Source organism: Struthio camelus, chromosome 16 (genome assembly GCF_040807025.1).
Source record: "Struthio camelus isolate bStrCam1 chromosome 16, bStrCam1.hap1, whole genome shotgun sequence".
Taxonomy (NCBI): Eukaryota; Metazoa; Chordata; class Aves; order Struthioniformes; family Struthionidae; genus Struthio; species Struthio camelus.
This window is the reverse complement of record NC_090957.1, coordinates 10,334,437-10,348,541: the sequence shown is the minus strand read 5'-3', so window position 1 is coordinate 10,348,541 and position 14,105 is coordinate 10,334,437. Positions and strand designations below refer to the sequence as shown.

At 47.6% G+C, this 14,105-nt stretch overlaps 1 protein-coding gene across 3 annotated transcripts in view; it reads right to left on the bottom strand.

Moving 5' to 3' along the window:
- Positions 1-14,105, bottom strand: part of CALN1 (calneuron 1) — a 177,332-nt gene that overhangs the window by 146,449 nt on the left and 16,778 nt on the right. Inside the window, exon 2 of one of the 3 annotated variants that reach the window (XM_009678157.2) lies at positions 10,597-10,791. In XM_009678157.2, coding sequence (XP_009676452.1) covers positions 10,597-10,718 — 122 coding nt within the window. In that variant the 5' untranslated portion in view covers positions 10,719-10,791. Of the gene's footprint in view, positions 1-172; positions 453-2,052; positions 2,397-10,596; positions 10,792-14,105 lie in introns of those variants that run through there. The other 2 variants (XM_068910011.1, XM_009678158.2) reach the window with 2 other exon arrangements.

Here is a 14,105-nt window from a genome sequence, read left to right as displayed (position 1 = left end):
AGATAAAGCCTCTATCAAACACAAGGGAAAACCATTCCCCGAAATAAACAGTCACACCGTCACACACATGCCAGATAGGAAAAAGACACTCACAATCCCCCTCTCCCTCTCCCTCCCCAAAAGCAGTCAGCTCGAATATTCTTTGGAAAAAAAGGGCATTGGGAATTCTTACCTGGCAAAATTTATATTCCAGGCTACCAGAACATCTACTATACCAGGCTTTCATTGGGCATTGTGCAAGGGTAGAACAGCAGATTGTTTCAGGTCATGGAAGTTTACAGCCATAAGCAAAAAAAAAACAAAACAAAACAAATCCCCCAAACTGAAAAACCAACATGACCGAAATGATATCCCTGCAATGGTAGTCTCACTACAAAAAGACAAGATGAAGGAGGGGTTTCTACTTGTTCTAAGGCATCATATGGAGCTTAATCACAAGCAGTTACGTATATGGTTCTTTTGGCCTTCAATCAAGTGTGTCATTTCGGTGGCAGCTGCCTACGTGATGTAAGCAACCTGGGTGATCCAGTCCTTTGCCAATCACAGCCTCGTGCATCTATTTCACAGCTGAACAACAGGGAAATTGTATTTCCCGTGAAGTTCAGGGATCCTACTGTAGCCCAGGACACAGTGAGTGAAATGGGATCATACACATTTCCTTTAGCAGAGTTACAGATAAATATAGACCAATCAGACCTCAGCGAGCCCTTCCCACCACTGATCTTAATCCACTATCACTTCCTCATCTATATCATGAGTTTCAGCACACTCCAAAGCCACTGAGAGCAGAGACAAGCTTGCAAGGTGCTCAGTGGATTGGTGCAACACAGTGCAGTGTGAACTGAGGAGGATGCAGCTGCTATATGGAAAACAGTAAAACTTGGTGGGTGGGAAAGGTCTGAGCTGCTGGTGAGTAACAGGAGAAACATCACACTCAGGACACCAGGAAAGCAAGGCAGCTTAATGCTTTCCTTTTGCTCTTCAAGTGGGTAAATCAGGAGGCAATCACTGCAAATCATATATTAAATCTGGTGATTGAAATTATATCTGAAATAAAATGAAGCAGGGCTGAATATATTAAACCTGTTACTATGCATCTGTGTGACAGGCAGGACTCTCTTTGGGAGTCGTCTTCTGGCTGACAGTGGCATCAGTAGGAGTTTGGGGCCAAATTCTTCCACCAGCTACGTTTGCAGCTACGTTTGTTGATTTTGACAGATTTACTAGGACCTGCCTATTCAAACAGATGGCAGATGCTCCCTCTGCCCTGGGATCTTCTTTCTTGTCTAACTCCACAAGAGCAGGACCCCGCATAGATACCGAGCATTTATTACATCACCCACACCATTAACGAAGAGAGGGCCTAGAAATAAAAAAAAAAAAAGACTCTCTGGGCAGCAAAAGTGATGTTATGCCGCTCCATGGCAACTTGCATGCCCCCCTCCTCATGCACGCATGTGTTCCCACAACCGCACACGGCCGGGGGGGGGGGGGGGGAAACCCAAAACACATAGAACCACAACATCCAAAGCCCATGTGGGGTGCGTGGTACCAAGTACTCCTGCAAGTGAGTGGATGGAGGGAAAGAGGGAGCCCGGCGGGGGGATGGATGGACGGAGCGACGGACGGGCGAGTGCCCCCCGCACGCCGGCTGCACAGGCAGCTGCGGCGAGCGCCGGCTCCCTCCCGCCACTCATAGCCCCCCACACGTCTGCCAGCTCCGGCCCGGGCCCCGCCGCTGCCCCAGCTCCCGCCTCGGAGGCGTCGCCGCGGGGCGGCCGGAGCGAGGGGGCCGGCGCGGGCCCCGCAGCCCCCCGGGCAGGGCGCCGCTCCGCAGCCCCGCCGGGCATCGCGCCGCCGCCCCGTCTAAGCCACCCCGCCGGGGCCGGACGAGCCACCGCCAGCTTCCCTGCCCTCCTGCCGCTGCGGCCAACAGGTCGGCGCCCCCCGGAGCCGGCTCCCTCCAAGCCTCCCCGGGGGCGGCTGGGCTCCCCCGTGGCGGGAGGCGGCGGCGGGGAGGGGGACGCGGCGCAGGCTCCCTCCTCGACTCACCTCTCCACCAGCCGGCTCCGCCGCCACAGGTTTGCTCGGCTCCTTTCCCCCCCTCCAGATCGCTCCTGGCCGAGTTATTCAAAGGCGGCGGAAGGGGGAAGGGGCGGGGGGGGGGGAGGCAGAGAGAGAGGGATCTGGGCGGTGAGGATGGCGGAGATCTCCGACCAAGGGGGGGGAAGAAAAAAAAAAAAATCCTAATACTACTAGTAATAAAAGGAGCGCGGCGCAGCGCGGAGCGGGCGGGGCGGCGCGGCGCGGTGCCCCGCGGCGCCGGCAGTGCGCTGCGCCCTAGCGCCCCATGGCCCCGCGGAGCCCCGAGCGGCAGCGCCGAGCCCCGCCGCGCCGCGCCGCGCCCGGCCGCGCTCCCCGGCAGCCCCCGGCGAGGGCGGCGGCGCAGCGCCCGCCCGGGGAACACCCTCCGCCGCGGCCCACCTTGCGGCAGGCCCCCGCTAACCCCTTCCTCGCCGGCGCCGCGCGGGGCTCCTGGCGGGGGGAGGCGAAGCCGGCGTGGGAGAGGGAGAGGAGGTGACCGCTCGGGCGTCCCGGCAGAGGGGGGGAGGATGGGATGCTGGCAGCAGACAGAGGCAGGTGGGAAAGGGGAGCTCCTCCCGAACGAGCAGCTCCTCTCCCCATTTCACGGGCGGGCACCCGACCTAGCGGTGACAGGGGTCCGGCACCTCCGCGTCCGCAGCCCCCCGAGGCTGCACTGAGCCCCCCGGGGAGGCACAGGACGTCGGTCAGCGAACAGAGATGCTGGCCTCCTGCTTCTCAGTCCTCAGCTAGCTCCCATCACCCATCTTTCTTCTCTCCTGAAGCCAGCTCCACACGCTGCTAGGAAAGAACACAAAAGCCAAATGGTTTTGTGCTGGCTTCACAGTTAGTGACCATCAAGGAATTACTAATTTGGGGCCGAAGGCCCTGTAAAGTTCAGTCCTCAAAAGCTCTAGAGGTCTGTTTTTGGTGTTGGGGGGAGGGACACCTACCTGTTCTTTTCTTAAGAAAAAGCAATAGAAGAGAAGAAATTGTGACTAAACGTGTCTTCAGTGCTCCTATGTGCACAGGGGTGTGCGTTTCCATGACCCCAGAGGCCCGGTTCACCTGTGCTGCCTCACCCTCTGTTAGATGCTAATGAGGGCAGAAGAGTTATTCAAGAGTCATTCAAAGAGCAGACAGCTACAAATCACTGATCGCAGCAGCCCTAGGTGGTCCTGACTTCTCCGGAGTGGTAGAGCAAGTGCTTGAAGGAGCATACCTCTCCTGGCTTGCTAAACATCACCTTAGGCTTCTCAGCTGAGCTAAAACTAACGCTGCAGGTCAGCCGTGTTAGCGAGACACCTTTCCTCCCTGTGGTCATCTCAGCTACCGGAGCTCAGCAGAGTTTGTCTGTTTTTCCTTTTCCCTTTTTGGATGTGTCAGAGGCACGTGCTCTTTGGATCCCTGCCCAGTTTTGTCAAATCCACTGAAAAAGCAGTATATGAGGAAAGCCAGGCCAGGGTACTTCCAGTGAGGTGAAATTCAGCTAAAGACAAGTTAGGGTAATAGGTGGAGAAATGTTCTGATAGTGAAATCAGTTTACTGCAGAAGAGTCTCCAACGGGAACCCAACACTTGAGTCAATTAGAACTGCCTCAGCTGGGTCCAGGAAACGGCATGGAGAGCCCTCCAGCAGCTCCAGCAACACTCTTGCAATCACATGAGCATTAAACAAAGACTAGGGCCTTCAGAGTCAACTGTCAGTTTTACGTTTCAAAGGCATTTAATTCACATCCTGCCTGCATTGTACTTTCCTGATGTAAAATCCTTCCTTTCTTTCAGCCTGGTGGGTCATGACATTTCCTGTATTGGGATTTTACCAGCAGAAGGAACATGATCCATCAGCTCAGGAACCACAGGAAGAGGGATTTTTTACTTTCTGTACTCCCCACCCACTTTCCCAAACTAGAAATCCAATATCCATCAATATCAAACTATTCCTGCTGCAGCCAGCTCAGCTGCCCTGCTCAAACGCTGGGTTTCTGCATCCCACTGCCCCTAGCACAGGGAAGGCTGAGAGCCTGCCAGCAGGCTGCCTGCTTACCGGACCCCAGGCCTGGGTGAAGATGCAAGAATTTAGGAACGGTCCAAGCCCCCTTTTCAACCACGGGATGTGCAGGCCAGGTTACATCCTGCTGTTTTACCCTCTTTATTATGTTATTTGCATAGCTGTGTTCAGCAAGATGATTCCTGCTCTGGCAACACAGCTGTCAGTACCATCAGTGGAAGGAGCAAAGGCTATCTGCATCACCGTTTCATCACGGTGAGGCTTGGATCAATCTCTTTGCATCCCTTTACTTTTAATCTCTTTTTTTCTTGTGCATAAAGAAACTTCTGCATGTGACTCCCTCCACTTCAGCCGGGCTGCTTACATGAGTAAAGTGCGGTCAAAGGCCCTCATCTGCAGAACATTATTCCCTGCCTTTAGCTGAATTTCCTTTCCTTCAACTCTTGAAGACATTAACAAAAATATTGCTAACCGGTAGCAAAAGCTCCAACTTTCATGAGTGAAAACAGTAGCTGGAAAACCAGTTAGGAGTATATATTTATTATTAAATGTTAAAGAACCAAGTTCTCATTTACTCCTGACTTTATCCAGGATCTCTCTCTTGACTTCAAATTTGTGTGCACGTAAATAAGATTAGACATTGACCCTTTTCTCTTTTAGTGTCTCTCTGTTAGAAAATAGAGCTGATCATGTCAAACCCTCTCGTTTTTAAGAAAATTTTCTCTGTAGCAATCCAGTTCATAGGGACAGACAGCTACCCAAAGCAGAGGAGGAGGAGATGGGAAGGCATGCTCTCCAGAAGGAAACGGCTACCTCTGAAACCAGCAGCGTGACATTTGCATTATGCTCCTGAAAATGATATGGCAAGAGACAATATAATACTAATGTGACAAAGTAACACACTGAAAAATTATTCAAGGCAAGCGAAGCTGTTGTCAGAGACCTGCCTAGCTGCCTGTTGGGGACCGGTGATAGTTATCACTGTCGCACTGAGCCGTCACTCTAATAACAAGTGGATTATCGCTTGATGTAATTTGCCATCAAGCTGTTGTGTAGCAGTCAGACTGATTAAATTTGGGTACCACCCAGCTCGTAGAGAGACGCCCAGCAAACCTGTAGCCACAGCAGCACTGCGATGCCTGAATTTCAGTTGGTGTGCCTTTTTCGAGGCACGCCTCATCTAAGGAAAGCTGTGGTGAGCACGTTGAACATCAAGAGCATCAAGAAACACGGCCTCCAAGGGGCAGGCAGGGCAAACCCATGTGTATGATTTTAGAAGAAGCTAGTGCCTTAAAAGGTAGCCCATGTATTAGCTGGACATAAGGCTTGTAGGGACAAACATAGCTGCCCTCAGATAAGAAATACCTCCACTGAAATTAAATAGTTTTACTCAATTCGGGATGGCCCACTGAAATTAAAACTCAGAAAGAATGGCAAGGTGCATTCAAGTGCTGAAGTCCCTAATTATTCCCAACAGTACTGGGGGATTTTTAGTCTTCTGCTCAGGCCCGTTTTAAATGTCCCAAGAAGCATGCATTCCACCATTCCCTTGAGAAAGTTCAGAAACCCTTCACAGCCTAATAGGTCTCACCAGTAGGATAACTTTTTTACCTTTCAGCCTAATTTTTTGTATTACTTAACTTCATGCCATTCTTTCTACTTAAACACTTTGTGACAAAGGCATACAATTGCTCCCTAGCCTGGATTTTCATATTCTTTTAATGATGGTTAATTATTCCACAGGAAAATCTTTTTTTTTCAGACTTTTTATTTGTCTCACTTTTATACTGGATGGTTTATTCTGAAGTTTAATTAGCACATTTTAAATTTCTACATTAAATCATTGCCAAGTGAGCGCCGCTCGAGGATTTATGATCATTGTGCACAGTCTTCATTGTACCTGCCAACTGATTGATTGATTGACTGGTTATTTGGGATAGAGCTGAGAACAGGCCAGCCAAATCCTGCAGCAAGCTAAGGGAAAGGGTTGCTAGCTCCTCAGTGGGATGGGCTGTGATGTGGACCTGGCCCAGTTCTGCTGCCCTTGCCATGGAGAGGAAGAGGATGGAGCAAGTTACTAGTCCTGACAGGACCTGAAAGGTGCAGGCCTAAAGGTACTCAAAATCCTTGTGGAAGGTAGAGCCTATACTAACAGCAGGCCTGGGCCACAGTAATCCTGGCAGATTCACATCTCCAGCCCTACCATCTGTCTGGATCCAAGGTTTCATTTCAGCCTATTAGAGAGATTGGGGCTGGCTGCAAACATCAGATGTAGGCATAGGTTTGGCACAAATCCATCCCTTTCGTGCTGTCCCGAAAGCCAAGATTTTGATTCAAGCTCATCTGCAAATGCTAAAAACGCTTCAGTTTTGCAACAGAGTCCACCCCTAGTGGAGCTCATCACAAAATGAGACCTTCAGAGAGAAAAAACAAACCAAGAACTCCTTTTAATTACATTATCTCAACAAACTAATGCTATAGACAAATGCGATTACACCCACAAAAATCTGCTCACTCCCAGCTGAGAGTCCAAACACTTGTGGCTTAGCTGAGGCCAGAAGAACATACTGCAGAAATTAATGTACGTTTACACTCTTCCCTACAAGAAAGCTTGACATCCAGTAAGCTCTTGCAAGGGGTTTTATCTCCAAAATCAGCAGAAATGCCCATGTGCGAGAGAAAAGCACCTCCTGTTCATGCCTTTGAGCAGACTGGTTTTACTCTTATTGTTTACATAGAAAGCTTTGGCACTCTACTTAATAAAAATGGATGGGGTTTCAGTCCTTTGCTAGCCCACAAAAATAAGATGACGGTCTGTGCAAGCACTGTGAAGCAAGTAACCCCAAACTAAACCCAGAAAACTCACAATGAATTTCAGTGGGGAGATTTTTTTTTTGTTTTGTTTTGCTCTTAGAAAGATAGCCCTGTAATTTAATGACTCATACATTCTACATCCTTTGTTGCTTTTCATTTTCAACATCTTTAAACTGTTTGTGGAGAACTCACTTATTTTTAGACTTCCCATCAGTGAAAGACATATTAGCTGGTTCAGAAGGGAAAAAAAAAAATCCATTGAGACTTTTGTATTTGGGGTGTTAATGGGCAGATTTTGTGATGGTAAGATTTTTTTCTTTCTTTTATATCTCACTTATGATCTGGGCAGGGATTTTTCAGGTGAGCTGAGAATGGCTGTGACCTGTTTGCTGCCAGCCGGATCTCTTGAGGATGGACCGAGATCTGACCTGAGGGAGGAGGAAGGCAGCAAGCGGGTGCTAAAGGGGGCATGTGCCTGGCCATGAAGAGCAAATGGGAGCTTTGGGTTCGCTATCCATCTTTCTCTCTCTTCAGCACATCAGCAAATCTTGGGCCATGCCCAAGAAAGCGTCTACACCGCAGAACATGGAGTGGGCTTTCAGCAGGTAAGGCGAAGAGGAGAGCATCCTTCAGCCCAATGCCACGCCATGCTTTTCCATGCTGGGGCAAAGAACGTGAGGGGCATTTTAGGTTCCTTGGTGAGTTCAAAGAATTAAAAAAAAGAAGGATTTTCTTTGGAAAAAACAAAATATTTGATTTTTTCCAAAGAATTGACCTTTCAAAAAAGAAAATGATGTTTGAATCAGCTAATAGATTTGGGGTTTGCTTTGTTTTCTTTGGGTTTGTTTTACAAAAATCTAACATCTCCTTTCAGTTTGCAGCTTGGATTTTTTTTTTTTTTGGAACTTTAAAAATAAAATTAAGGGAAATTTCAAAATGAAAATTGGCTCTGTAGCCTTCAAAGTGAGGCATTTCATTAAAAAAAGTGCCAAATCATATCTGCTTCTCATTTTTTTCAATTTTCATTAAGTCAATCAACAAAGAAAAGGCCTCCAAATGAAAACCACATATTCACCAAATGTTTCTGAGCCTCCAGATGTGCATTCTTCCACCTTCCATTAGTAAGTTTTCAGCCAGGCACCACAATGCAGTCACTGCCCAGATATTACTCATGGCAAATGCCATACTCAGAAATGAGAGCAAGGTACCGTGCTGCCCCCCCACAGTGATGTCCCAGTGCAGAGAAGGGAGGAAAGGCTGTGTCCTGCTCCTCCAAGCATGAGGGACAGGAGATGGAGCCTTACCTGAAAACGTGGGCTGGTGCGTGGAGACCTGACTCTGAGCTCTCCAGGCACGTCCTATGCACTCCCTGCTTTGCCCCCATAGAGATAGTTTGGATTTTGCCATCACAGGCTATCCTAAAGCCATGGACAGCAGAAAGAGGACAAGCCACCTTCCCTGAGGCTTTCCCAGGAGCTAGCTCACTTCACAGCCGGCACCCCAGGCTCAGTCATAGCACTTCTCCACACAGACTGCCAAGCACAGAACCAGCTCCCAAGCCCTGAAATGATAATGTTTATTTGGCCAGCTTGAAGGAGCATTTTCCAGGACCCCTTTGTAATTTTGCTGAAAGCTGCAATCCTAATGGATGACTGGAAATATTCCACAGCTCTTTGGCTGTTATTTCACCCAAATGTTGTGGACAGGTCTAAAATATCCAATCTTTGTTCTCCGTTTTCCAACCATCATAAGACTTAAGAGTAGGTAAGGTGGTGTTTTGTGGCTCACGTTTTATTCAAGTACATCCCGTCCACTGCTGCGTTTTCTGGTTGGGACTTTAACTCTCTGTAGTATCACAGCATCCATACAGCTCTTCTTTTCATATACAACCCAAACTACACAGTGATATAGTAATATATCTCTATATAGAGAGATATAGACATATATAGTGATAGTGTCTATCTAGAATAACCATGACCCCAGGATAAAGCTCTGTGCTCTGTTCATTATCAGTCCCCAGCTTCAGGTCCGCATGAAGCTGGGACTCATCATCCTCTGCAAGAGCCACCACCATCTCCCCATCACAAGTTTCCGTGGAAGGTCCTGCTCCCTCCCTCATGCTGTCAAGCTTTGCCATTTTACAGTCATCATTAAAGTCAAGAGAGCGATTTTGTTACTATCTAAAATCCCTGAAAGCAGGGAAATCATCAGCAAGCACTTGGGCAAACCCCAGGATGAGGTGCTGGCACGTGTACTGAATGAACAAACTAATGAAGCAGGTGGGGAACAAATACCTGGCAGACACCTGCCCATCACACTGAGCTGAGGTCCTCTCGGAGCACAACCACGTCACTTTGCTCAAACACTGATGAGTTGAACTCATTGATCCACGGCTTGAAAGAAGCACTTCTGACAGGAGCTGGCTCAGGGAATGGGGATCTTGCGCAGGAAGAGCAATGCACAAGGATAAATGTTTGCGGGCTGGAAGGTGGACAGTGTCAATAGGATTAGTTTGTTCTATTATTTATCCTGCCATATGCCCAGTCACTCAGACCACAAATCTGAGCCATCAGCCATGAACACCTGGCAAGGAGTTAAGTAATTTTCCAGTTTCTGGGTAGAATAACTGGAGACAATAGGCTGATTTAATCAGCGAGTAAGTACTTAGCTCCAGAAATGTTGTGGCTTTAAAAAAAAATCTTGATATATTTTTCAAATGAAATCCTTTCTCTATTAGAGTTAGCCCATAAAAACTTCTTAGTACATGTATAGCAAAGTAGGTATTAGGCAAATTCTTGGTGTAAAGATAAACAGAACACCATGTCCTGCTGCTAGTTCACAGGATTAAAAATCCCCATTTAGAAAACCCAATAAAAATGTAATTCTTTTATAGCAACTGCATCTACTGCATATTGTTTCTCTGGGCAAAAAAGAAAATGTAAGTGACTGAGGTCCACCAATGCCATTAAAAATATATTTTTTCTCCAAGTATCTCAAAAGCATCAAAAATATGAAAAAAAATAATGACTGCTAACAGCTGAAACAGATGGTCTGCTGTGAATCCCCACAGCAACTGTGAGTCAAGCCATTTTTCAAAATGGTGAAAAATCAATTTCCAAGATTACCAGGTTTCCAAAGATCCTTTTGGACTTCCCAGCTGATAGCCAACAAAAAGGAAGGTTTGGCTTGTACGACAGATCTCAATCCCAGAGTGTCTGTTGTCCTCACTTGATGTGGTCCTAGATGGTCTGAGTACATTTTCTTACAGCACTGACTGACAAGACATTTTCCCTGGGATGAGGTTTTACTCTGAGATTTTAACTAAGGACCATTTAAACTATCGGATTCCCAACAGAAACACCCACTGCTCGTCCCCAGCACTGTCTCCAGCGTCACCACCTTCCTGCCCCACAAATCCCAGTGACTACAGAGACTTTGGTCACCTCCCTACCGAGTCCCCTGAACATCCTGTCCCCATGCTAGGCCATCGCTATCACCTACCATTCATTCACCACAAATACTGCATCACCTACTACCCCAGCACTAGCAACCCTGCGCCTGCTGCGTGAAGTCCCACCCTTGCGATATGACAGCACTCCCTCCCATCCCATCCTCCCGGCATGCCGATTGCCCTTGGCAAGCAACCCCCCAGGTCAGCAGGGAATAATTTGAGATTAGAAAGACACTTGCCAGGAGGGAAACTCTGGTTGCTCGTTTCTCTGCCGTGGTTCCTCCTTCTCCCTGGGAAACTCGTCCCTTTGGCCACCTTCATGCTTGGGCTGCCCCTCTCCATGTTCTTCTATCAGCCCCATCAGGCAGATGAGATGGCAGGTTCTGGGAGATGTGTGAGCACATCATGGGGACATCAAAGCCATCAATGTGACTCTGTAAGGAGTTGACAGAAACTTACTGCACACACTGTACCAGTTTATCATTTATTTAAACTCAATTTTTCAATAATTCATGCCAGCCTTTCACTGTGTAGCAGGACAACAATGGCAGGAGCACAGCGACACAGGCAGTGAATACCACATCTGGAACAGATGTTCAGTTCTAAATAAAAGCTGGTTACACAGAGAATGTTAAATGCCATGGGAATAGTGTGCTTTGGGACACAGCCCTGCTCCTTCCAGGGGGCAGTGATTTGCTCATGTGTTTTGCAATGCAGAATTAGCACAGATCAAATGAAAAATCCAGAGCTGGATTCAGCTGTAGCCCTGTAGTAGCGGGAGACCAGACCTGAAGCATCTGCAGATGTATCCTTAGAAGCACTGTGCGGATGCAGGCACAGTGGCTCTCATTTTGAACACGCAGTGCTGTGAATCCCAGTTAGTTCTGCTGGACAGCGAGCTGTGCTCTGTGTGCATTCACACAGTCAGTCTGGGCTCAGAAGCAGAGAGCATGTTGGCATGGTGTCCCCAGCATGCTGTAAAGAGTGAGCCTGCCTCCCTTGCATGAGGAAGTTACTGGCGCTCCTATAAGTGAGCTGGATCCAGTCTGATGCTCCCATGTTTCAGGGACTGAGGGTATGAGTGCCCTTGCACAAGAGACCCCCAGAAGCCCTGTCAGCTTGCTGAGACCAGCCTGGCATCTCTGCGGAACGCTGACCTGCACTATGTACGCTAAACCTCCAAGCAGGACATCACCTGCAACATGCATCTCTTTCCCAGTAATGATACAGGAGCCCTCTAAGTCCGACCAACACCTTCTGCCTCATGTCACTAAGCTTCAGACTCTCCTATCCATCATCACACACCAAGTGTTGCAACATCTCTAGCCCTGACAAACACAGCTTCTCCTTTTCACTGCCACTCAAAAGACTTCTGAAAAGCTGATCCTCCACCACCATGGGCATACCTCCCCCTGGCTTCCCCTTCTCTTTAGCATCCAACACAAGCCAGTGTCTCTACTGCCCTTAATGGATTTTCCCCAGCTGACCCACCATCTGTAATTCCCTGTTGGGATGTCAACCCATGCCTTCAGCCAGCCACTGCCACGCTCTTGTTGCACTTTTAAATAAGCACTTCATTCCTTCTCCCATGCTGCCTCTTGTGCTTGGGGAAGTGCCCCAAAACTATCTACATATGTACCTCGTTATTCCTCCTCAAACCAAGTACATCATAGCAGCCATTAGCCTGTTGGCGTGCTGAGACTTAACCTCCTCGTGCTAGCTGAAATTACCACTCTCTTCTCCCCTGTCCATCTGTCACTATCCGTCTGGCCTCACTCTCCTAATAGGGGATTTTTAAGCACTTTGACGCAAAAACTTATTTACTATTTTGTATGCAATTGCACAGCATCTAGCTCTCTTGAGGTCTGACGCAGGACCAGACTCCAATGCATATTATTCCTGTTATTATTACTGACTCCTTGAGATTTCATTTGGGCTCTGGATTCGGTCCTTATATTTTTCAGATTGCTTTGCTGTGTTTTGCAACACCTCCTCCAATAGCTGGACTCCACTCTTTGCCTTTTAATGCAAATTTACAGACAGCTTTTACTGCAAATTTTCTTACTAACAATGTCTGGGTCTCATTCTTAAAAATGAACTTTACACTTTACCCTGCTAGCCAGACACTTAATTCTAGCAATAAATTGTCTTCTTCTGAATAATGGTTGATCTCCAAGACTGGTTGGCTAATGAAATAAGTAATGACATTAGGAAACCATTAATCAGTAGTGGCAGTGAATAATACAGAGTGCAAGACTGTCAACTGTTTCTGAAGGACAAGCTAAGGGGAGCCCTATGGAAACGGCAAAACCATTCAAAACCAGGTGTCTGCATCTTCCTTTTTACTTTGTTAAAGGGGCCAGCAATCAATTCTGGCAGGATTCTTTGCATGAGGGACCTGGACTTGTGCCATTTCATCAGCTGTCCAGATTAGACCCTAGTATTCAAGAGATTTCCATTTCATTCACAGTCCTGCTGAATTTCACACATTGCAGGAACCTACTTTCAGCAATTCCTTCAACTCTTTGGTACAAGACATGAAAAATGAGGGAGGAATCCAGAAGGGCCACTCTCTACAAACACTTCTGACCATGTTAAAATTGGTGGTAGGAGAACATAACTCACACCTACAGCAGGCTTTTCCTTTGTGAGCCTGTTCTGATTTGAACTAAGTTTCCCCAGAAGCATTCCCAGGAGAAAAGGGCACATTGTGTTGTAACAAATGCTTCCTAGTTGTCATGACAGTGGGTGTGTAACAGGAAATGCTGAAGTAGATTTCAAACAGAAATGTTTGAGTCAAGCTACCCCTCAGAGGGAGCAACCAGTGGGGTCAGAGTCAAGAGTGCAAGCATCTCCATTACTGTAGAGGCTGAATTAGTCTTGCTGTGTATGTACACCCACAGGAAATGTGGTACCCTTGGGGCACAACATCTTGAATCCACATTTATAAACGTCTCTCTCAAGGGACTGCTCCGCAGAACTGATGACGGTTTCCCTTCATCTTTGCAAGAGGTATCAAGAGGTATAAACAGGGATCCTAGGAAAAGAGCTATTCAAGTCCTGGTTAAATGCCATCCTGAGTTGCTGAGGACCTTTCTCCATGCAGAGCTGAGGGTGCTTGGTCTGGGACAGGAATGACGTGAGAACCAGTAGGGACATGAGTTCTGCTTCTGGTAACAGTGGCCTTCCACCAACTCCCTTCCCCTTACATGCATATAGGATACCGCAAGAAAATTAATGTTACCCTTTCCTGCTTGTTTTAAGATTAGAAATAGGTACACTTATATAGTGTGACACGGAACAGAAAGACGCCACCTAAGAGGGAGAAGAAAATTGTATTTTAAGCTGCTTTAAAGTTATTTATTTTAATTCTTGTCAACATTAGTCAAATATCTAACAATCCACGTGAAGAAAAGGTGTATGTCCTCATGAAAGGGACTGTGAGTACATACTCAGAGATGGGCACACTACTCCAGAGCTATGGAAGTTTCCCTTAGTCCTTCCCAACAATCTCCGGCAATGCTGGGCTGCATTAACAAGAGCATAGTCCATGGACAGAGGGAAGTGATGGCTCCCCTTGACTCAGCACAGCTGGAGTACTAGGGCCAGTTTTGGGCCTCCAGAGTGAAACGTCAACATATTGGAGCAAGCCCAATGGTGGGTCACCAAGATGCAGCTTTAGTACATCATGTATGAAGAGAGGCTGAGGAAGCTGTGTTTGTCCAACCTGGAGAAGGGAAGAGAAATC